The sequence below is a fragment of the Colletes latitarsis genome, chromosome 5 (genome assembly GCF_051014445.1).
Source record: "Colletes latitarsis isolate SP2378_abdomen chromosome 5, iyColLati1, whole genome shotgun sequence".
NCBI lineage: Eukaryota > Metazoa > Arthropoda > Insecta > Hymenoptera > Colletidae > Colletes > Colletes latitarsis.
The window spans coordinates 25,930,675-25,956,483 of NC_135138.1; the positions used below are offsets into that span (position 1 = coordinate 25,930,675).

The 25,809-nt window shown below is 35.9% G+C and overlaps 1 protein-coding gene and 1 pseudogene across 1 annotated transcript in view; one reads left to right on the forward strand and one right to left on the reverse strand.

Annotated features, from left to right (window-relative positions):
• LOC143341834 (uncharacterized) overlaps positions 1-25,809 on the forward strand; it is a 199,673-nt gene that overhangs the window by 76,441 nt on the left and 97,423 nt on the right. The window contains exon 2 of the mRNA XM_076765114.1: positions 19,535-19,743. Coding sequence (XP_076621229.1) covers positions 19,535-19,743 — 209 coding nt within the window. The remainder of the gene's footprint in view (positions 1-19,534; positions 19,744-25,809) is intronic.
• Positions 24,055-25,467, reverse strand: LOC143342006 (uncharacterized; annotated as a pseudogene).

Genomic DNA, 25,809 nt, shown 5'->3' on the forward strand with positions numbered 1-25,809 from the left:
ATGTATGGTGACTGTTAGACGCTATGACAAAACATCTCACGTGCAGCATTCTAGCATCGTTCTTACATCAAGATCTTACGAAAACAATTAGGGAACTGAAAATTGTATGCATACGTGGAGCAAAATCATTTTCTGCTTCCCATCATAAATTTTCTGCGTAATAAAAGTGTTTTAAAAAATAATGAATCCTTAGAGAAAGGAGCATTTTCCAATTCGAAAAGAGTAAAGAAATTTTCTATGCATATTTTACTCATTTAATTTGAAATCTTAACTTTATCAAATGAATAGTCAGAAAAATAAACGTACCTTTCTCTTATTTTTTTTTTTTTTTTGCGATTCTCTACCTGTACAGTATAATTGTATTTTTAAGTATGAGCGTCTGACAGCTCGCAGAAGAAAAATAGCAGCATGTAATACGTAGAGATGAAAACATCGTTTCTCTTAATATTTTTTTCTCCTTAAGAAAATGTGTTGAAAAATTTTCTATCGTCGCTAGCGAAAACATGGAACTAAAAACGGGGGTGGAAGCAGCTTAAAAGTATGAAATAATCGAAATTTTATCAACGTTGGTTTGTGCTTATAATTTAATCATTGTTTCTCATTTTATTTCTGGTAAAAGTAATAAACACTGACGAACTGTATTGGATTTCTCATTGAATCGTATCAAATAAATTCCAAAGTTTATCAATATTTGACGATGTGTACTTTTGTACGTTGTTTTAGCAACCAATATATATAATGTTAAAATTTAAAAATATGGGACCACTGAAATTAAACGAAATTTTTTAAAACACAAACACAGGGTTAAATTTAATAACAGCATATTGATGAATCTGACTCTTTGTAGTACAAGTAACTTTGTCATCGTTATCAATCTCTATTATTTTATTTCTCCTTTATAGTGTATCTGTGTACAATATAGAAGTATTATTATTATTTTAAATACATTGCTAATTGTTTAGAACGCAAGTTTAAATGTTATAATTATAATTCGTTTTACCGGGTGTAAAACTTTCAGAAAATTGTTTCGTAGGTACGCCTAACTGCAGAGTCTTTTGCCGCGACCCGAGCGTCGCATTTTTCGATACAATTTAGCCTGTAATCGAGAGAATAAGAACACGGAGAGAGTTTCACTGGGAAAATTTGATCTCGGGATTCTCTTTATAATTCGGCACGGAAGCGTAATATAGAAACGCGACCGTCGGCAGACTCGAAGTCAACGATTACAACTCCGAAGTGGAATAAAGGGAAGAACGTCGCCCGCCTACAAGTTCGCTCAACCGGTTCCTGCTTTTAAACTACGCGAAACTATTGTATTTTCTTATGATCAACGAACTAGAAGCAGTCGCTTCGACGATTTCTTCCTTTTTATCCTATATTCGGGAACGTCTTTACGTCTGTGACGGGTCGTCGCGTAACCCCCTTCAATAAATCGGTGAACGTTGCCCTTTTTACAAATTTCTTTTATTTACGAAAGAAATTTTACACAACATCGGTGAATATTAAAGCTCGCAAGATCGGTAATATTCTTTCATAGGAAAGGAAACAGTTTTCTCATCTCAGTACAGAAACGTCTATTTAATTGCCAGGAATCACATTCCTCTGTTTCGTCGATAAATTGACAAACATAATTTGCTAACGAAAGCAGTTAAGGTCCAGACCATCGATTTGATCAGTACATTATATGACCTCCTTTGAATTATGCAATATTCCTGTTAATCCGTTTCCGCTAAAATCAATGTTTACAGAGTTATCCAAGTGCGTGCTGTTAGCTATTGGTTCTATCAACAGTTAGCCACGAATCGCATTCCACCAAATGTCGGTCGTCCTCCATTGACATCTTGCACTATGTTTGCATTGTCTATGTCGTACACTATAATTTTCATCATTTTTAAATATATTTCTTCATTATTTAATTACCGTCACGTCCAAAACTCTTCTTGAACTCACTTTGTACCAGTTTTCAATTTAATTTAACTTTTCCTTTCTTTGATAATTATTCTCAGTTTGGACCATCAGTCGACCGGATACATTTCCTCGCTGCAATTTTAACAGATTCGGAATAAAATACCATCTTCTCATTCTCAAATACAGTAAAGATAATCCTATTATTAAAATCTTATCAAACACGCATCTTCTTCTTCGTTAAGAAATCGAATTACAACTTGTTTACCCGTTGAACGATAACTTCTGGAACAGCGTGGTTCGGGGAATTCAGTGCAGCAAAGCGGAATACCTTCGTAGGTGTACTTTGGCAACATCGGTTGCAAGTTTCTTCCAACGCGAGCCCGCGAATTTTTCTTCCGCTTCCGACCTCTCCAGTTTATCCTTTTAATTAAGTCTTTTTTAAATGACCTCCGTATCAAACCGTCGAGCGGGTATCCGTGCTACAAGCGGCGAAAACTACAGAGTAACGGAAGCATCGCAAAGAAACGAGCTGCTAGTAAATTATCGCGCTTCTAATCTCTAGTATATTTCTTTACAGCGGTGGCGGGCCTGCCGGAGGAATGCTTTTCAAGCGTACCGGTACAAAAAGCAAATTGCTCGCCGCAGACGATCTCGCGATCTTTGTTTTCTTCTTTCTCCGGTGATTAGTAGACTAATTTAAGGAGGAACGACACACTAACGACCCGAGAATAAATGCATTTTCAGACATTTTTTTTTTTTCAAACAAACGATGCAAGCAAATTAATTTATCGTCAATCGTCGTTGACATGCATCAAGGAGCGCAAATATGGATTTCCACTAGTTCATGTAAATCGTCAAATTATACATACAGTAAAAAGTATTTGCATAGTGACTAATTACGACTAAAATGCTGAATAATAATGTTTATTAAACGATATTTTTTAGACAAACAGTTACATGTATACTCCAAGTCTGTAGAATAATATTTATATTATTTATATAAGTGTCAAGAAAAGTGAGCAAAATGATAGAGATGAATGTCTATACAGGGTGTTCGGCCACTTCTGGGAAAAATTTTAATGGAAGATTCTAGAGTCCAAAATAAGATGAAAATCAAGAATACCAATTTGTTGATGGAGGCTTCGTTAAAATGTTATTAACGTTAAAATTTCCGCCTGCACTGAGTTTTTTTTCTCGAAAATGCGCAGGATTTTGGGGGTATGTCTATTGATCAAAAATGATCGACATTGACTCCCACAACCGAAAATAATTTTTTCAAAACGATTTAAAATTTTTTTTTCGCTGAAAAATTTCACACCTTGAATTTTTTTCTCGAAAGTGGGTAGGATTTCAGGGGTATGTCTATTCACCAAAAATGATTGTAATTGACCCTCGGAACCAAAAATAATTTTTTAGAACGATTTGAAAATTTTTTTTTTCGTCGAAAAATTTAGGCACCTACCCCCTATCGATTTTCCTTAAAACCTCGTTTTTCATTTTTAATAAATTTTTTCAACGCTGTACAGAAAAGTTGTTTAATACTTTTCTGTAGGTATTCATGTGCTCTACTTCAGAAAAAAGTTTCATTGAAATATATTCATTATTGTAAGAGTTATGGCTGTTTGACAATTGGACCATTTTCATGGGGTTTTTCTCACTTTACATGGTCAAGAACCAACTTTTTCAATAGTGTTAGAATTTCTACATATTCTTCACTAAAATACGCGTTATTTGCTTTTTTAAACATTAAAATCCTTCAATCCGTTCAGAAGTTATGACGTTTTAAAGATACACATGAAATTTTGGAGTAACATTTCTGACCTAAAATTATATTTTTGGTAAAGAATTTTTTTCTCGAAAATGCGTAGGATTTCGGTGGTATGTGTATTCACCAAAAATGATCGTAATCGACACTGGCAACCGAAAATAATTTTTTTAGAACGATTTGAGACATTTTTTTTCGCCGTAATATTTCAGCACCTACCCGAATTTTTTTCTTGAAAGTGGGTAGGATTTCGGTGGTATGTCTATTCACCAAAAATAATTGCAATTGACCTTCGCAACCAAAAATAATTTTTTCAGAATGATTTGAAATTTTTTAATTTAATTTTTTAATAACTATTTAACGAAGCCTCAGTCAAGAAATTGATATTCTTGATTTTCCTCTTATTTTAGCCTCTAGAATCTCTCTTTAAAATTTTTCCCAGAGGTGGCCGAACACCTTGTACAATAAGTATTCGCACAGTTACAGTTTATTATATGTATGATTCAAATTTTATTGTGTAAACACAACGTAATTAGTTTCAAATATCGCTTACTTATGCTAGTCTGCTTAGAAACGTTGTCTGGAATTGAAAAAGTGAGAAAATTACTGTAGAAGAGCGAAAGCTAATTATTAATTTGCATAATCAGAGCAAAAATGTATTCTGTCATCTTGTTCATTTTCCTTGATATTTACATAAATTGTTGTTCTACAGACGTTGCAGTATACATGTAACATGTTTGTTTAAAAAATATTGTTCAATAAACATTATTATTTATCATTTTAGTCGTAATTAGTCACTGTACGAATACTTCTTACACCCCCTGTATGATGACAGTGTGATGGTTTTACCTGAATCTGATTTATAAAAAAAAATTTTTTTCTATCATCTTTTTTTCTCAGTCCAGTCTGGATAGCCACGCCCACGCAAATGGTGGAGAAAGGCGACTGTCTCTTTGTTCCGAGTATAGTTACCTGGTAAACACGCGTACAGCAATCGTAGAAAACGCCGGTTGACAATTGTACGAGACGCAATTTTGCGCAAATAAAGTGTACACGGGACAAGGTTACCATTAGTTGGGGACTCGACAATATCGCGCGAAATGTTCCGGGTCAGGCCGACATTTTCCAGCGACAAGCAAACCGCGGGAATCGCGTTAACAAGCCCCCTTCGCGTATAATCTGTATAAGCGATGAATTTTAACAGTGTTCCGGTGTCACGGGCGTAAAATCGTTTATTGGATTCGTTCGTTGCGCGATTAATCTCGTTCCGAGCCCTACGCAACTGGAAAGAATTAGCTTAAAAGGGAATAGATTTGAACGGTTACTGATTCCATTACGCAACGTCATTACTCGTATAATTCGGGATCGCCGGGCGCCGCTAAACTGGAAACGGTCCCGCGCGACGCGAAAAAACGTAATTTTTGCTCGCGCAAGAACGCCTCGTTAATTATACGGCGTTCCCACGCGACTGGGATATGTCGCCGTGACGACATTAAAGGTACTTTTCATTAACATTTCGTTTCGGAAAAATACTCGCGATCGTACCGTATTATATTTTGGAGAATTACGCGAACGTAATCCGAACGGATGAGCGTTGGAATACGGGAGCGCAAATATGTTTGCGTAAATAATTGGCTTCGTTGTAATTGAATTATTTCGTTGAAATTGTGGCATACATCGATTCCGTATTATGCACGAGGAAACCTGACAATAATCGTTGGATAGTTGAATTTTATAATAATCGAAGCGTTTCCGTATTTTCGTTCACGATAGACACGGTTGTTAGCACGTTTAAGAGTGGATTACCAAGGAGTCGTCTTAATCGTTTGCCCGAACGCCATGGTTTTAATGGATGTCGTTACGAGGACATTAATGTGATTAAAGAGTACCGAGGATGACGTAAACTAATTTACGGAATTATTGGTATCTTGATTCTAGCAGTTGAGGTTAAGCTTATGACTTAATCCTCGGGCGTTGCTAGTTAATTTACCTCGACTAGAATAGGAAAAATTAATTATCTTGTTAGGAAGACAATAAACCGGGCTATTATGGTTCTTCGCTTGTAAGCGCTCCTTGGCTGCAGCTTACCCGGTATCAGCGAGCAAACGTAAAACGAGTGGATGACTAAGTGTGAGCAAGTCAGTGAACCATTATACAAATATGAATGAATCGGTGGCTGCATTAGCAGAGAGTCAGTGAATGAACAACCGTGCCAGTGTGAGTAAATGAATGCTTCGGTGTAACCGAATGAGGGAGTCAGCCGGTTCGTTTGAATGAATAAGACTCAGTGCGAGTGACTGAGTAATTGACAACTGCTTTTTAACGAAAGCAGAAAAGAAACTTGGTCTTCGGAACAACGAAAAAAACTTCATTAGTGTTCGTAATGACGACCAGTTGTATTCTGATGAATTATTGCACAGACCAATCTTTAATAATACGAGAAATTCAGATTCAGTTTTGTCGAAGCTTGAAGCTTATTTAAAGGAATATTTTATTTTTCAAAATGTAAATATTATCGTGAAAATATATTTGTCAGAGTATTAAATTGCTCGACTCGACGACGAAATAAGAAAACATAATTTTCTAAAGTCGTTGCATCCAATCTCCGACGTAAAAATAATGAGGAAAGAATAACAAATGGGAGCCATTATTTTACTTCCTTCTAACTTTTTACCCCGGTGTACATCAATGTTATCAGTTTTTCTCGATTCAGTTTCCTCCATAAATTCGATCCCGGAGTAATATCAGAAAAATGTTTGCGTAAGAAACACGTGAACAAGAAATTGGGTGAAACACATGTGGTCTTGAAAACAGAACGCTCCAACCGGAACCTTGGAAGTTTCATATAAAACTCGCGATGGAACCGAAACTCTGCGCAAGCTGATATAATAAGTTTGATTAAGTGTCAGTAAGAAGTTGGCCATTCATCAACAAGAGAACTGTCTGTCGCCAGTCGTTCGATGTCAACCAATAATCCTTTATTAACTTTGCCATAAGGTACATCAACGTCTTTCCGAGAGGTTTCTTGCCGATTTCCAAAGTTTTCGGAAATGCCATCAAGGAGTCGAAATAGTTCTTTGAACGCTGTTGGAAAGTAGTGGATTTTGTGGCGCAGACAACATTCTATAAAAGTCTGCGTTCAGTGGTAGCTTATTTTCGAGAAACTGGGCTATTTCCTCTTTTCTGGATTTAAAATTTTCTCAAACTATGTGGAAGAATAAAGTTAAAATATTCGTTACCCTTTCTGCTATTTAAAATAGCGATTTGTTACGTAAAGATTTCGTGGCACAATATTACCTCGTTAATTGATCGAATTCTTCCCTCGAATATTGATATATTATTCTAAACTTGAAAGAGAACGAATTTTTTTAGAATCAGCGATCCTGGTCTCGGAATTGTAGCTGTAAAATTGACTCTTTAAAAAGATTTTGTTACAAAGAAAATGTATGCAGCTACCAATTATCGAACCTGTTCCAAAGTATCTTATCGAGTTTCTGTAACAACACTTGACTCTCCATAATTCAATAACATTTTTCCTTCTTGAAAGGAACACTTCCCCTTGCATTCTTCGAGTTTTCGATAAGTGTCCTTGGATAAATTAAATTTCTGGTCGATCTTCGATAATAATGGTTCGAATGCCTTTGGCGGGCACGGCAATAGAATTCTTGTCGGAAGCAGAGACAACGAGAATTGGAACCAAAGAAATCAGATACAGCGTGGAACGGGGACTCGAAGAACGTACAAAATGTTTCGCGAGTCGTGCTTCGACGAATATACATGGAAAGTTTTCAAAATTTTTACTATCCGTTAGTTGGGATTTTCGTTTTCGTGCTTAAGAGAGTTAAAGTATCGGGTTCGCCATCGGGAACGTAAAATAGTCGCATTAAAAATGAAATTAAATCACAAAAGAGGTCGATCCGTTTCGCGGAACTGCGGATCATCTAAGAAACGTATCCAACCTGGGAAACTACGTGCTTTGGTGAAATAGTAAGAGCAAACTACAGACATAAAACTAATAATTGCCCTCATTTCGTGGCCATAGAACGTTATAACTCGCATTACGGGTTATAAATTGGTGTCATTTACATCATTCGCAACAGCAATTTAGAAAAGAACACAAGAAGAAACAACAGATATCGCGGTAAGGGAATTCAACTGCGTGCAGCTTGAATAGATCAAAACTTTTAAACTTCCCGCTGGGATCGGTCGTTCCCTCGAATCGTGTCGTTGGACTAATTTTCTTGCAACTGTATCAACTATAACTATAAGAAGTACTTACTGATGTTTCTTGTATCCACGGAATTCGAATATCAAGTAACATTAAAACTTCCACGAAACAACGGTGTGGTTACATAAGGTGTCCCAGGTGGTACAACGTAGCAAGTAGCAATCCCACGTGCCAAAATAAATCGAAAATATAGAATAAAATTCTTTTCTGTGTCGCTTCGTTTTCGGGATAATCGAATTTGTATATTTGGCTGGTCTGTTCAGTGCTGACCGATTCTACTTACAAGTCGTACGCCATTGTACCAATACATTTTTAGCAACAAATTTTACTATAAATTTGAATACATTTTTATTTAAATAATCATTAAAAATAATTTACTCTAAGGGGGGAAAATATAAGGCTATTTTAATATCTCAGTACTGATACACCAAAGAATTTAATAATTGTAGACAAAATATCGTGCAAAGGAGGAAATTTAACAGACGTTGATTGACGATTGATGATTATTTAAATAATCACTCAAATTAATTTAATTTATAGAAAAAAAGAAAATACGTGCCTATTTTAATATTTCATTAATGATACACCGAAGAATTTAACAATTGTGGTCATAAGCGCAAAGAAGGAAATTTAACAGACGGAACAATTGGAAAAAATAATAACATCGAACGCCCGGCACGTAAAGTACGAAAGTTTTCGAAAATTTCGGTGCTCGTTCGTACAAAGCGAAGTTTGTCCCGACTCGTGTTTCGTGTTTCGCATATCGAAAACTTCCGGGATTCTCAATATTCTTACGTAGCGAGGTACTTTCAGTGTCTCAGTCCGTAGCTGAGAAAAATTCTCCAGCCGATTCGAATCCACGTTCTCGAGTTCTCGCGTAGCCTTACTTACAGTATGTAAACCGTGTTCACACAGTTGCTTTTCTATTCCCTGGCGCGCAAAGTTATCGAAGCGAACAAGCTTCGAGCATTGTTGACAGTTCTATATCGCGGTTGTTCCGATCGTTAATTAGGTGCCCCGTCTGCGAAAGGGTCGCGCGGAAAGCGACTTTTTACCGAGCACGCGGGGTTAATGAAAACGTTGTCGCGAATGTTTTCGTCGATGGTAAACGCCTCGCTGCAGTCGCGTCTGAAAATTACTTTTCGACTAACAAAAGCCCAGGTGGGGGATCGGGACGAAAAGTTTCGCCGAGTTCTCCCAGGTTTTCCGAAGAATCGAGGAAAGTACGTCCACATGCAAATCGCGAACGTGGTAGGAAATAAAACGAGAACAAGAAGCAAAATTGCGATTCTCTATTCTGGCTAATCCGATGCACGAGTAATCTCGTGACTAACGATATCCGCGAAAGAATACGTACCGGGTTTCCCTATAGAATTTCATCGATCGCAATAACGTACGCTGCTAAATTAATGCGATCGCAAAAGAAACATCGCGTTCTTTCGATAAACTTATTTTTATTGGAACTTGGCTTTTCTACTGTTCTTTCTCTCTTGTCAACGGACTAGATTTATGGAGATTCCACACATTTTTATCGTTACATTAATCAAATTCAACATAAATTGGTGGCAAATAATATTTATAAATTTTCCAACTTAAAATCGACGTGTTCCGTAAATCTAGTGTTGAAATCGCCGTTAATTTCAGGGACGATGTATTCGCGTTTGTTTCCATCATGATTACTTATAGGAAAAGTATTCCTAAATATATACATACTAGATTTATAGACATTCCACACATTTCTATCGTTACATTAATCAAATTCAACATAAATTGGTGGCAAATATTATTTACAAATTTTCTAACTTAAAGTGTGGTATCTGAAACGCGTACAATTGACGTGTTCCATAAATCTGGTGTTCAAATCGCTGTTAATTTTAGAAACGATGTATTTACGTTTGTTTCTGTCACGATTACTTATAGGAAAGGTATTTCAAAATGTATACATACATAGTATCGAAGTTTGCGAATGTAAGCAAAGAAATCAATATCCAACGCAATCGAGAATAGTATATCATATTCGTGAATAATCAAGGTATCCACGGAAAGAGACTCGTAATTTTTCGCATAGCCAGTTTTAATCGGGTACTTTATTCGTTAATAGCCGTAAATTGCCACATCGACGTTAATGGCTCCCAGAGGAGGAGGAAACAGCTCGCTATCGCCACTTATCAGTGGTTCAGATTCAATTGGCACTCGTTTCGCAGCAAACGATATTATTCCTCTGTACGTGTTTCGCGTTCTGTAAGAGTAATAAAGTGGAATCGCGGTGTATTCATAGAGAAAGAAGAGAGGAACGGAATGCAACGCAAGAACCACACATTTTTCACGACACCAAGCGTCATTAACGTTCATTAAACTGAACTTCATAGGCTAGACGCACGTGTGTACACTGCGGAGCACATTTATATCCTGCGTTCCTTTTTTTGCATTCAAGTGGCTTTCGCCGAGCCGCCAGCCGGATATTTCATGCGGAGGCTGAATGTTACGTCGTTGCTTCCATCTCGAAAAAATAAACTGAATACCGTGCATAAATATCTCAAGAACGACTATAAAAACTGTTATAAACAAATTTTTAACCAGTACTAGGTGAATAAATAATAATTCTACCGCGAACAAGATTATCTTAAAACGCGATTGTTTTATTGAAAAAAGGTTTATAACATTATACGTTACGAGCAATTTAATAAAACGTTGGAATTTTAATTATAAAAATCGTCAGTTAATAAAAAAAACGATTAATCGATTACGCACAATATTTTGAAGGTTCATTTTGTGAAAAAGTATACTTATATTTTTTCCTACCATTTATAAATGACAAATCGTTTACCATAGCCGCTGAAAGCTGACGAGACAATCAACAGGAGAGTTTAATTCCACTATGCGCTCGCGAATGTTTGAAAGCGCGCTCGTTTGTTAATTTAATGCTTTGAAAGGATAAAAATTAAACGATCGGAACGGTTAAAGTGGCCTTGTATACACAATTCTTTCGTCAAACATGTCGCGTGGAGGGAACCACTTTATTTCGTTGAAATTAAAATTTTGAAACAAATCGGTTCTTTCATCAAGGTGCATAAAAATTTCAGCTTACGACAGGATATTTAACAAAAGCAGCGTTTAATTAATTTTATAACGAATCGACTGTTAAAAGATTGCATTTATTATACAATTTTCAACGAGATCAAGAATTTCATATAAACTTCTATTTTTAATTCATACGTATACGTATAAGTATTAAAGAATAATCTGTGAAATTGATTCTGTACAGACGCTTCCCATAGATAGCACTGATTAATTTAACTGTGATAACTCTACTAGCATGCATCTGCGTCTTTCGTTTTGAAACAAAAATATTGCAGGGAAATAAACATTAACGCGAAATTAAGTTGAAATTCGATTTCATAACGCACGAGGTTAATTGGCTTCAAAAATTTCATTTACATTTGCACCGAAGTGGACTGAGATATTGTATTAACGAGAGAAAAAGAATACCGGAGAGAAGATAGGAAGAACCGAGCCAGAACGAAATGGAAAATGAATGCGATGGCAAATGAAAATGTAATGACGGCTGGCTGCATGTTCGGATGCCAAAAACTCTGGAAAATATTCCAATTGCACGAAAGCCGAAAACGTAATGAGTCCCTGATTATTCGGAGTACAAAGCATCGCCTCTGACAAGTGAAACAGAACAAAAACGACGCTCTAATTAACATTATAGAGTTATTTATTGCAGAGGATAACGCGATTTTATCAAACTTTTGCTGCACGAACGAGGGATGAAAAAGAGTTCGTTACGATTGGTACGGATAAAAGGTACATTATTAGATCCGTAGAGATTTGCTAAAAAATATTTCTAACCAATGCGAAAGAGAAACAAAAGTTCATTTTTTATTCAATATTTTTCGTTTGTAAAATTCATTTCGAAAAATACAAAAACTAAAATATTTTGCTCCCTTCCTTTTTTAAAAAATTTAATAACATCAAAGTTCCATGCGTATAATTTATTACTTCGAATTTCATGATTTTTTGATAAACCACTCGCGATGTACAAAGCAAATCAGAGGTCAACATACATTCGTATAAAATTTTTCATTAAATTTTGATTTATACCAAAATTGCCCTTCTGTTATATTCAATAATACCTAGGAACTAAATATCAAAGGTTTTCGTTATTCATTTTTACGGATTCGAAAAATTGAATCGCTATAATGAAAAATGCTTATAACAGAAAAATAATGAAAATATTTAAAATTAAAGAAATCGTATTACTCGATTTGGATACGTTAAATAAAATAAATTTTATCTATGTTGCAGCTAGACAATGTAACCTTTTATTTCCATGTCTTGTATTTTGGTGTTTCTCTAGAAGAAATCTGGAATGTCTTTTTTTATTGCAAAGTTGTGTGGCCGGGCTGTTTCGTGACGTAAGCACCTGCCTTCGCGAAAAATCACGGTGGCCTTTTCGGCCATTGTTGCTCGTTCCGATCAAACCGCCAAACTTCCCGTAATAACTTAGAGACTTCGTTAACTTGTCTCGCGGGCCAGTGTTCACGACACGTACAAAAAAGTGTACTTTTTCAAACCGTGCACAGTGGTATGGTCACGATGCGAAATCTGTTTGTTATTTCTGCTTGATTCACTGCGATTCTCGTCGCGCCAGCCCCCCCCCCCCCCCCCCCAAGTCGAAAGTTCAGCCCCGTGAAACGACAATAAGCCGCTCGTATAGCATCGAGTTCTCTTGGGAACGATCGAGTCCTCCACTCGTACTTCCGGTTTATTTCCACATAGAAATAGGGGGGAAGGACCTTTCGCGAAGCCAATAGAAGACTCTGGATCTCTGTGTCTCCCGGAACACTTTATTTTTCAGTATCCTTTCAAGAAACTTAACAAACGATTTTTTCATTTCGAGTCGTTTTTGGATTAGTCGTTTTCTTGTTTTGATATAAAAATAATTTGACGACTGTTTAAAGATATACGTAGTAAAGGATTTATTTAAAATATCATAGCACCTTTGTTGTCCTTCTGTTCTCCATATTATCGGCAAATTTTTCTCTCTTCTGTTTCATCTAGGAAAAAATACCAAACTAACAGCGGTAACGACATTAGGAGGACAAATTTAATCTTTGCAAAATGTTATAGTCTCTGGGATGATTGCTTTGACGAGCATGAATGCCAATAACTTTTAACGAAAACTTTGTTACAATTACAATCTAAAAGCATCGTCAGCTGAGCCTATCGAAACAATACTTTGGCATGTTTTGACATAAATTGGAATTAAAACGGTTAAAAAATATTGTTGGTGGTTTTCTCTCTTCTGTTTCATCTAGGAAAAAATACCAAACTAACAGCGGTAACGACATTAGGAGGACAAATTTAATCTTTGCAAAATGTTATAGTCTCTGGGATGATTGCTTTGACAAGCATGAATGCCAATAACTTTTAACGAAAACTTTGTTACAATTACAATCTAAAAGCATCGTCAGCTGAGCCTATCGAAACAATACTTTGGCATGTTTTGACATAAATTGGAATTAAAACGGTTAAAAAATATTGTTGGTGGACCGTCATTAAAATAAAATTACATTATTATTATTTTTCCATACATTAAAACTACTATAAAAAAATGTACTTATATTTTAAAAATGAATTTTAATGCAATGCACAAAAGAAATGTGAAAAGAAATAATGTACTTGATTTCCAAGGATTTAGTTACGTCAAAGCATATGAAAAATGTACTCTTTTCAAGTCTAATGAGGACCATAAATGTGCTTCGTGTTTGAATGCGATTTTAATTAATAGTGCCTAAATTGTGTAGCAGTGTGTGATGATAAATGAAATTTGTACGACAATCGACTGCAAATTGCTCAGTGGCTAGATACTGGTGACTCTCTGAAGCCTATGACGAAATCAAGTTCCGCGCATCATAGAAACGTAATGGCAATTGTTTAGTAACATGATTAGTGTAATTCATCAGCTAGAAACAGAAGTTGAGGTCAAATGGAAATTACTTACTAAATAAAACTAATAAAACTCTTTTTGTATCAACTTCAATAATTTTCAAAAATTTTTCTTACAATTAGTTACAGGACAGGAAATTTATTTTAATAGACGAAATGTATACTGAGTTAGATGTTTGATAAATATGATGTTTTGACTGTAACAATGCTCATCGAATAAGATCTAGAATTTGAGTTTAAGAAAATGTATAATTAATTAGTGTGTAAAAACCACTGTATAAGAGAAGAAAAAACCTGAGATGGAAGAATTAGAAATTAATATGAGTCTCAACCGTGGACGGTATACAAAATTGTAGATTAAATTAAAATGTATAAGATGTGGTGGGACGTGTTCGTTAATTGAGTAATTTTGTTAAAAAAAATGAGGCGTTTTCAAGGTAATATAAAGAAACGGATATGTTTCGTGTTCCCGAGTAATAAAACATTCCCATAAGCGTGGCTCCCACTCGAATACTATACACGCGTTTATTTACGGCATCAGGTGCTTTCAGACTTGTATAATATATCGCAGAACGAGTAATATTCTTCTCTGTCGGTTTCTGCGAAGGAAATTTTGCAATTCTGATCATCGCTTGTGGCTGCTCGTGTAATTTAATTTACGTAAGCTACGCTCGAGGCTGCAATACGACTATGAAGTGACGTATGTTTGTATAAGAGAAAAATGAATATTATAATTGATCGACTTGTTCCGTAGCGAATCTTGGGATCGCATAGAAACGGTACAGATTATTGCTTCGACCAGTCTCATAAATTTGGCGCGCTGGTAGTATCGGATTATTGAATAATGATAATCTTAAAGATGCAGGAGTTCGATCACGTTTCTTAAATTATATCAAATTTAATAAATATTAATTAGTAAGGAAACTTGTTAATTTCTAAAACTGATTTTATTGTATTTAAAACTGCATATAATTATATACTGCAATTCCCTCTTTGTAATATCGTCACAATTTTATTTGATTGTATCTTTAATAAATAATATACAATTATTTCGTTTGGTCAGAATTACTGTACAGGAACGTGATGCTGCTCTATGTCGTTTCAAATCTAATCTAAATGGAAGTCGATCAACAATTAGAGAATGATGTACATAGAGGAAACTAATTAAACTAAAATTATTTGAAATATCGTACAATTGTATCAACAATTTTGTCTATAAAATTGTCTTCACCTTTCGTAGTAAACAGTACTATTGAATGCAATTAATATTATCTTTGCTAATACAATTTGTGACAAACTCATATTTAATACTACCTATATTCAATACTACGTAGTAAACAGTAATATTGAATGCAATTAATATTATCTTTGCTAATACAATTTGTGACAAACTCATATTTAATACTACCTTGCAGTCCTCAATATAATTGGGTATTTAATTAACTAAATAGCTATAGCAAACTATTTCCTTCACAAAAGATAGAAACCACGAAACATTTAGATTACTTGGAATATTTAATGACTTTCGATATAATTGCACGCAGTTTTATTTGTAAAACTGTCTTCATCGTTTATGTTCTAACTGTTACTCGATACTACGTACAATCCTCAATGTAATTAGGTATCATTTTCTCGTCATTATTTAAAGTTACCGAGGTATTTTCTTTTTCATTGTCCCGTTATCGCGATATTGGTCGCCATACTTCGAGCTATGTTAATTTGTAAAGAACCATTTTGCAATATCCAATGGGAGCAATATCATTATCGTTTCATAGATAGTAAAATGCTTGCTATACAATATTTCTTGAGACTCCATCTTACAATGATAATATTCCTTTAGAATATTCGACAGGTTAGGTAATATTGAATAAACAAACACGGTGTTATTTTTGTATAATAATTTATTTGCCAATAAAACGAACGACTTGTTTCTCTCGAATAAGAAACGGATTAATTTTATCCGTTGTTCTTCAATTATTTATAACAATAATATTTCTTGAGACTCGATCTTACAATGTTAATATCTATATTTCTTGACACTCTATTTTACAATGTTAATATTCTTTTAGAATATTCGATAGGTTAGGTAACATTGAATAAACAAACACAGCGTATTTCCTATAAAATAATTTATTTACCAATAAAACGAACGACTTGTTTCTCTCGAATAAGGAACGAATGAATTTTATCCGTTGTTCTTCAGTTATCGGTCAGACAAAAAATTTGTTTAACGCTGCCTCATGGATATTCCATTTTATATACGGCGTTCGATAGTATTGCCTGAGTGAGCAAAAGTTGTTTGCGAACAGGTAAAATGGAAAAACCGCCACGCAGGAAAAGAGCCAACAGGACTTTGCAATTCTGATTGCAGCCTTCTGCGGTCACGAGTAGAGCTTAATTTGCGTAGAACACGTTCGTAGTGCACTGTTCGTTGGAAATATTAAAATCAAACCGTGGATAGGAGTCTTCGTCTGTTAGGAAAACAACCCCCAACTCCGTAACGCATGGTAAAGCCAGGCTTTCGATAGTTATAATCAACGAATACAAAAACGACAGCCAATTTGCCAAATGATGACGAAAGAATTCGGTCGAAAATGTGTATCTGCTCCTCGACTTGCATTCGTATAGAAATAAATCTAACAGGATTTTTATTCTTTCGAATTCAGGAAACTGGCAAGTTTAATCTTTGTCTTAGATCGCGTATCGTTTTTAAAAGTATGCAATGTTAAGAATTCAGGTGGCATTTTTCAGAGTAATTAACTATGAGACGCCATTGGGCCAGTCCTTTGAGCCACCCTTAAAAGTGAAACGGGTCGCTTGTGTTAAATATACGTAGATCGAATAATGCAGCGAGAAACTAGCGGAACAGGAACGGAGATTGAGAACATTGCAATCCTCAAAAGCAGTCCCCTGAAACTTCTAGCGTACGCCATATACCTGCTTACGTTTTCCAGAATTCCTTTCAATTCGAAATGAAAGGGGGAGGGGGGTAGAAAGCTCTTCCAACTTCGCAGATCTTGGCCTTTGTGAGCGCAGAATTTTCTCTTATTTTTTCCTCTCGCCGTGGCAAACGTCGCTAGTCACTCCTGCGCGAAAACCGATGAAAGTACAAGATGTCAAGTTTAAGTTTGCGATACGTTCTTGGTATTGGATTTACTATTTACCGCGTCGAATGCAAATGCAAATTAACGCAGCTGCTCTGAAAGCTATTTAGACTTTATTCTACGGAGCCTTTACACTTCCTTTTAACGACGGGTGCTTTCAAATCTGAAAATTGTTAGTTTCAAGAAATTTTTTGAAAATTTATTCCTAGGCGGTTTTTAGTAAAAGAAGAAAAGAAAAATATTAACAGACAACGTAAGTTGCATTGGTGTAATTGCATATTAAAGTAGCTGAGGGAAATTAGGAAACAGTGATTATAATGGTTTTCTCACAAAGGAAAAGATACAGCCTCCTGCTTTTAATACTGACATAATTAAAATATTCATCGCGAAAACCCCGTTTTCTATTTCGGTCGTCTAGTAAATGAGGAGTATAATACAGAATTTTTTATTGCAAATTTTTTCGGATACTTCAATTTTGCTCAACCCTCCCATTGAAAGTTTGCGTGATCATTCTCTAGAATTTTTTCATTCTACTATATTTCTGTTTTCGCGATACAGCTCTCTTCTTCGTGCAATTAAAATAGAAAATTAATTTTCACAACTTTCGTTGTTTCCTATACGCAACTTTTTTAATTCACGTTAATTATCCCTTTGGAATTTATATTGGTTTTTAATCCCTCGCATACCCAGCTGTACTACAGCCACACGTTCAAAATTAAAAACTGAAATATTCCTGTTTTTTATATTTTCGTAACTTTGAAAATACCTCTTGATTTTATAAAAAGACTGACAAAAATTTGAAATTTCTCACTAAATAAACTGTTGCACCAAAATTCTGGAGAACGATTAACCCCTTGCCGTATAATGACGAGTCAGACTCGTTACAATTTCTTAATATCAAGTTTTACAATCATGGGGTTAGTCACTCGTCATCGGCCAACCCTGGGAAAAATTTTAATGGGAGATTCTAGAGACCAAAATAAGACGAAAATCAAGAATACTAATTTGTTAATTGAGGCTTCGTTAAAAAGTTATTAACGTTAAAGTAAGAGTAGACCTTATATGCAATGTATTTTTTCGACCCATTTTTCTGGGACTTTAGAGCTCCATTAATACGCATTGTTTGAATTTTGAATCATTAAAATCCTTCACTCCGTCCAGAAATTAAGATTTTTTAAACATACGTATGGTATGTTATGTATGGTCAGAAACTATATTTTCGGTAATGAATTTTTTCTGGAAAGTGCGTAGGATTTCGGGGTATGTCTATTCACTAAAAATGCTTGTAATTGACCTCTGTAAGTAAATACAATTTTTTTAGTATGATTTGAAATTTTTTAATTTCGTCTAAAAATTTCAGTACCTACACGAATTTTTTTCTCGAAAGTGGATAGGATTTCAGGGGTATGTGTATTCACCAAAAATGATTGCAATTGAGCCCCGCAACTAAAAATAGTTATTTCAGAATGATTTGAAATTTTTTAATAACTTTTTAATGAAGCCTCAGTCAAGAAATTGATATTCTTGATTTTCGTCTTATTTTGGCCTCTAGAATTTCCCATTCAAATTTTTCCCAGGGGTGGCCGAACATCCTGTATATTAAAATCAACACATTTTTACATTGACGAGGTATTCGTAAAACAAATCTGTTTTTTTCTCGTGGCCATTCCTAGCACGAATACATTTAAGCAAAATTAAATAGTATACCTTTGAAAAGATATTTGAAATTAAATCCTACGCCAAGGGGTTAATACCAGTTTTGTATCGCCAAGCACGAAAGAATAATTAAAGTCGATAGTCCACTGTATGTTTTAAGTTCTATTTAGAAGAAACGTTATGGCTGGTAGACTTCATCTGCAATTTCCAATCGTCGTCGACGTCGTGACATCCCCTTTTCCGACTGAAAAGCTACAGGCCGCGAGTCGCGGAGAAATAATACGTCTGCTGAAACATCACACCGGTGTTTTTCGCGTTTCTCGGGGGAGGAAATCACCCCACGGAGTTTCGTCCCCATTCGCGGCTCGGTGACATCCACCTACTTCCGTGTTGCCGGAAGCTACCATGTAATAAGAGGTCTCATCCTGCAGCGACATCAAGGAGCAAGCAGCAAAGCTCGACTCTGTTTTAATATGAATGGCGTATACAGTTCAATTCCTCCGGGCTTTAATAGTTCGAATCGTCGATAATCCGAGTGAACGGAACGTCAGCAAAAAGGGACAAAAAGAGAAAAAGAAGGGGGGGAGCCGTACGTTGGGTCGTGGAAGTCGGTGGACGAGGATGATGGGAGGGTGGAGCGCGTTGATCGAGGTTAGGGCAAAAGGAAAGATAGATGGCGGCGGGAGGCGGGAAGAAAAATTGTATGTTTGTGGTGGCGTTGCGTTTGTGTGCACGTGTACGGTTACGGAAGAGGGAGAATAGAGTGGGTTAGGTGGCGGAAGCGAGAGGAATTGTCATTCGGTGGAATTGCAATTTCTCGCTGACGCGTGCTGTGCAACCTCCGGCGCGAGGAGTAAAAGCGGACTAATGATGCACACTAGACTTAATGCTCCGTTCCTGTTCTCATTTCCCACAAAGGTGCGAGCTGCCTGCGGGATGTCAGCCTGGAAATAGTTCCGGAGGCAGTGCAACGTGGTCAGAAGGCGATGCTACGCTGCCATTACGATCTCCAGGGCGCTGTTCTTTACTCTGTCAAGTGGTACCGTGGCAAGCACGAGTTCTACCGTTTTACACCCCAGGACCAGCCGAACATCAAGATCTTCAACATTTCCGGGATCTACGTTGACGTAAGTCTCATCGTTCCATTCTCCAGCGATTCTCGACGTTACGGAGTTGGGCAAACTTTATTCGCGAACAGCATTCGTTCCTGAACTAGCTTTTGAACGCGATAGATTCTGACGTGTCAGTTTCATTTATTTTTAGTCGGAGAGAATCGTTGTATAACGGGTTGAGAGTGGTGTAAGTCCAAATTCTTCAAATTTGAGTTAACACTGAATTTGAAACCTTCAAGTTGTCTTTTATTTATCATTAAAATTGATTTACTTGCAAGTTTATACTTAGCCTTCAAAGTTAGCAAAGCATTTAGCACCATAATGGTGTAAGTCCACCTCACGCTCTATTATTAATACTTCTATATAAAAATGTAGTAAAAAGTTATATTATACATATTATATTGTGCGTTAAAAATTATTATTCCTTAAAAATATATTTATTATTAAATTTTCACTAACTGATATGTTTTTGAAATTTCGTTCCAGAATTTAAACATCCTTCAATTATTTTCATACAAAGATATTTTTTAACATTTTTCTGAACTTATAGATGTGCTTTTGCAACGTTAATATTTGTATGGAATCTTTTTAATTAACGATTGCAGAATATTATTTTTTGCGAAATAGCGGAATAAGCCCATTTCAATGGTTATTTCACTCCAGAATTTAAATATTTTTCAATTTTTATATACAGACATTTTATAATACGTTTCCGAATTTGTAGATGTGCTTTTGTAACGTTAATATTTATCTGGAATCTTTTTAATCAACGATTGAAAAACATTATTTTACGTAGAATAGTTAAAATATAACTTACATCACTATGGCTCTCAACCCGCCATATAAACGAAACAAAATTTTCATGAATGAAAAAATTATGTACTAAATAACACACTCAATGGGGAATGCTACTTTCCTACACAGTAACGAATTCACTTATTAATTGCACTGACCACGATACAAGGATTTAAAAGAAAACTATTTCCAAGGAATTTATCACTGATTTAATAAATCCGCGGAAGAAGATATTGATGATTTATCGAAAGAAATAATATTACAGCAAGAAATTGTAGAAATTATACAATAGAGAACACAGATACAATAATTCCTCAAAATTGGAAAATGGTCTTTAACGTATTTCTCACTCTTACAAACTAATTCTGCATTTCTAAACAGCAATATAATAACAAAGTATAAATTGACCAGAATAAAAGGAGAGAAAAAGATGTATTCTATAAATGTCATCCTCCCTCAAATGTCTCGTGATGCATAAAAGTTTGTCAGCTTAGTCAGCTGGAATTACCCGGTACTGTTTGGAAGTAATATATCCGCGAGAGGATTATATGGGCTGATGTAAAACTGAGAGTGTATCTCGTGTACCTTGTAGAGCAACACGACCGGGTTTGGATGCGTTAAAACACGGGAAGACAATCAGAACAGGAAGCAGTAGTGGATGTCATGTCCTCTTCCTGTTCCTCTCCTGGACCAGATACGTACTTTTATCGCGCCTGGTCTGGTCGTTGTTCGTTAACAGTGCCCTTCACCGCTGTAATCACCGTAAAACAGTACGCTTTTATCATCGTTCGAACATTTCCGTATGCAGTTACGCGGCACGGTTGCACGCAGTTCCGTAGCATGGTGGTTTGACGGAGATCGATGCAACCGCCTCCGACAGCGCGCGTTTACGCAAGTAAAAACAAGTTCGGTCGGTCTGTTGTCCCCGAGGTCGAATGAATGATCTGGAAACACCATACACACGGCTTTTACGTTTATCGTTTCGTTGCACACGCGACCGTCCTCTGTTGCCTCCTAACAGGCGACAGAGGCACGCAATGGTCACTCCGGCAAAGCGTAAAAACCGTGAACGAAAAGCATTGTTTACACCATTGTCGTTGGACTTTGTTCGGTATTGGAGTCCAGCTGGTTTTTTGAACGACAAGTCATCGCACGGTGGATCAGCATCGTTAAAAGCTGGCTGAAGGTATTTTTTTTACGTCGAAATCCCATGTAAAAGTAGTGTAAAGCTATCTGGAGAGTCCTGTCTATACTATCAAATTGGTTTTCGTTGCTTGTACGATTTATAACGGTAAAAGTTAGACGTTTATTTACATGGTACGAGAGGGTGATTTACTTAAAAGGATAAGACGAAAACGAAGTTGAAAATTTATCGAACCGAACAGAGTTTATCTGACGCGTCTGACTACTATGTGGTATTTCTACTTGCGCTGTACTACTGCTGTTCTATTATTCTTCGGTACTCGGGTCTGGTTTTTGGAACGACAAGTCATCCCACAGTAGATCAAAATAAAAAGCTGGCTGAAGGTATTTTTTTTACGTCGAAATTCTATGTAAAAGTAGTTTTAAAGTTATCTGGAGAACCCTGCCTGTACTGTCAAATTGGTTTTCGTTGCTTGTACGATTTATAACGGTAAAAGTTAGACGTTTATTTACATGGTACGAGAGGGTGATTTACTTGAAAGGATAAGACGAAAACGAAGTTGAAAATTTATCGAACCGAACAGAGTTTATCTGACGCGTCCAACTATTATCTGGTATTTCTACTTCTGCTATACTATTGCTGTTCTACTGCTCTTCTGTCGTTGATTTTCTTAAGTATAAAGTGTAGTATGGTAAAATTACATTCTACATTTTCGACTTATTTTGTCGCGTAGAATCACCCCTTCCTGGATGTATCATAATTACTAGGATACATCTGTGTGCATTCTAGGTACAGGGCTATTACTCGTTGGAACAGCTATCTCGATAATTGCAGGAATTTTCAGCCTCAATTTCCTACAATAATCGACGTTCTACTTTTGTTCTGATCGGTAATCGGATACACACGAAAAGTAGAACGTTATATTGAACTTTCATGCAATTAGGACAAACATCAATTACATTTCATGAAAACGAAATTCCTCTTCGTATACTCCATGCATATAATAATATTTATAATTTTCAATTTTACAAGTAAAATTTTCGTGTAATATTACAGAACATCACATTCAATCGTCAACTCATATTCTAAAAATTTAATGATCTATTTGCAAAACATTGAACTATTTCAACAATTCAATGATAATGGAAATAATTAAAGTCTTGAGTTCAATTTATATGGAATGTTAAACTTACAATTGAATAGAGAATTTGTTTTACTGTTTAAATTGTATTCCATATTTCGAAAAAGAAATTCTTGATCATACATAAGCTTAAATAAATCGAAGAAGAAGCAGCTGAATCCACAGAGCTATTAGATATCGTTATAAGAAAACATCTGCAAATCCTGTACATTTTCCTCAGTGAACTTTACAGGGATTATTTTTTCTTCTGTTCTCGATCGGGCACATTATTCAATAGAGGGCTAATGGAAGAATGTTTTTCCTTTGTACGATTCCTTTGTGAATACAAGACATTGCAGACATCCGCCGCATTATAAAGAACTCAAAGCAGTTTAAACTGAGGCTACTTCAACGAGGGACGTTATTCTGAATCTTCTGCACGGATTTGACAGTCGTAATTTAGTCTTTGCGAACAAAAATACGCTTCTTGCCAATTTATATTTATACGTTTTAAATCAAACTCAGGAACGTTCTATCTCCAGCTCTATTCATCCTAATTTCACTGCAACCTTCTATACTCCAAAGATTCAACAAATTTACTATCTCAGCTGCTTTTTAACTTGCAACAATTTCTTAATTTTGCAAAATTTTAAACTTAAACCGAATAATGCACAGATTCGTTGAGAGTTGTAGACTAGTCTAGGGGGATATACCTTTAGACGCTCGAAAATGAGACGTTTTTCAGGAATTTTTTTTAATGTAATAAAATAATCTATTATTTCTGAAACTCTCGCAACATTTCATTATTGTTTCAGGGTGTTCAACAAAATTTTTTATTTAAAAAAATGAAGAAAAATGACAGCTTTATTGTACAGTCTTGTAGGCGTACTCTCGCGTGACTTATTATTTTGCGTAATTTCTTTACTTTTTTCTATGGATCTGAAACAGAAAAGCAGGGTATTTTTCGATTAATGATATAATTGCGCTATTGATATACAATAAAAATAAAATATAAACATAAAAAAATAAAAAAAACTTCAATTTTTGACACAATTTTTGCTACTTTTATGTAAAAAAAAAAGGGTCCTTATTAAAGCGTTAGCTTCTGACTTTTGGGTATATCTAGAAAACAATATTATAATGTAAATTTATGAAAAAATTCAGTCAGATCGGTCAATTTACGCAAATTTGAAAAATGCAAATGTTTTAAGAAAAACGCATTTAATGTTTCTACACAGGAAAACTATTGATTTCAGTGACTTATCGATTAATTTGCGATCTCAGGCTCATACAATGGTTCTTCAGCTTCCTCAAAAAATTGATTATTTTGAAGTAATTAAATAAGCTGCACCGGTTCTGCCGAGATATCCGCGACTCATCGGTGTTTTCAGCAAATAGCTTGCACTGTGTACCAATAATGATATTCAACTCGTTCATCATTCTTAAAATGGAGCTGTAGCCTTCATAAAATACTCAAACAGCTCTATAGGAAGCTATTTCAATTATTTTTAAGTCCAAATGCAGGTTCTTACGAGCCATATGCCAAATGGTCGAGTTAAAACTTTCGTTTACATTCTGTGTATGGCCGCCCAAGCATCTTTGAAGTAAATCTTCTCTAGATAAATCTTCGTAAATGGGAAGAAGATGTTTTAAATCTTGGTGGAGTAGTGCAGGAAGATTTAAAAGTTTAGGATCTTCTCCTTGAGCAACAGCCTTTTGCTACTTGCACCAGCTATCGGCTCCAGACGGACAATTTTCATGTTTTGGATTTTCGTTTATTGAAAAGATATGATTAAACGTCGCCATAACTTCATGTTTTCAACGCTATTAATATTCCTCCGAATTGCTAAGCCGTAATACGTAGTTAGTTTGTTTATAATGGCATTCGTTAATTTGCCTTTACCTCTCAGTTTTTTTCTTTTTTAATATTTCGAATCCATTCTCTTTCTGACATGGCTGACACATTCACTTTTTACAACTATTAATTCATCGCCATGCTGGCTATAACTTTCATAAAACTTCGAATTTCGCTTTAAACTCGTCTGTACTATATTATTAAAGCTAACTTTTTCAACCAAACCCGAAAATTCGATGTTTTGAAAGATGTGAACGTATTTCCCTCTTTAAAATCAGTGAAGAACCGGCTAAAAATTCTTTGTTAAACGGTTCTTCCGCGCTCTATGCTGTATCCTCGGTCACGTTGCATCGTGTGCATTCTGCATCACATAAATCAACGAGAGAAAAAAGTCTCGCTAGTTTTGGCGTTGGTTTAGAAGCAGCTGAAGGCAGTCTTCCGTCTCTTCCTCCCCGTTGTCGTCTCCACCCCCGCCGTTGCCGCAGTATCTTCTTGCTTCGTTATTTAAATCCCGCTAATTATGCATATTTTGCTTTTACCTGTTCCAATGAAGCGATCCCCTCCCCCGCCTCGGGGGATGCATGAACTACGACGCTATCTTGGTCTCGGTTGCGTCCGTGCTTTCGCGCTCGCTTCATCGAGCCAATTTACTCGAGTGCCGGGTAATTCCTGATAAGATGACGATTTTCTCGAGTGGTGTCCTCGACGGTGGCCGACAGAAAGAAACATTTAGCAAAAAAGCGTCCTTTGTCGCGCGTTGGCCTGCGTCGATATTAACATTTTGCCCGTGGTGCAGCAGCGCAGGAGAAAAACATACGCGATCATTCTTTCTCGACGCGCGCAGCTGCGACCCGGATATTTAACGAGAGAAACTAAAACGGCGTCGGTTTTTATCTAGCCACGGATATACACGCGACAGTTCGCTACAATTAGACGTACTCTGGCAAAATGTTGTACACGGAACGTCACGTTTTTAAATTAAATCGAGAAACAGAGTCGAGATCTTCAGATAGATTCCTTATCAAAAAAAAAATAAATTTAAAAGATTTGTAGTATTTTGCAATTTGGGGCTTCGCGTTCGCGATAAGAGAAATGAAAGTTACGAGATCGGCGCGCGTTGCTTCAATGATAAGTTGAACCGCCAGGAAATCTGCGAGCGCGTAAAAA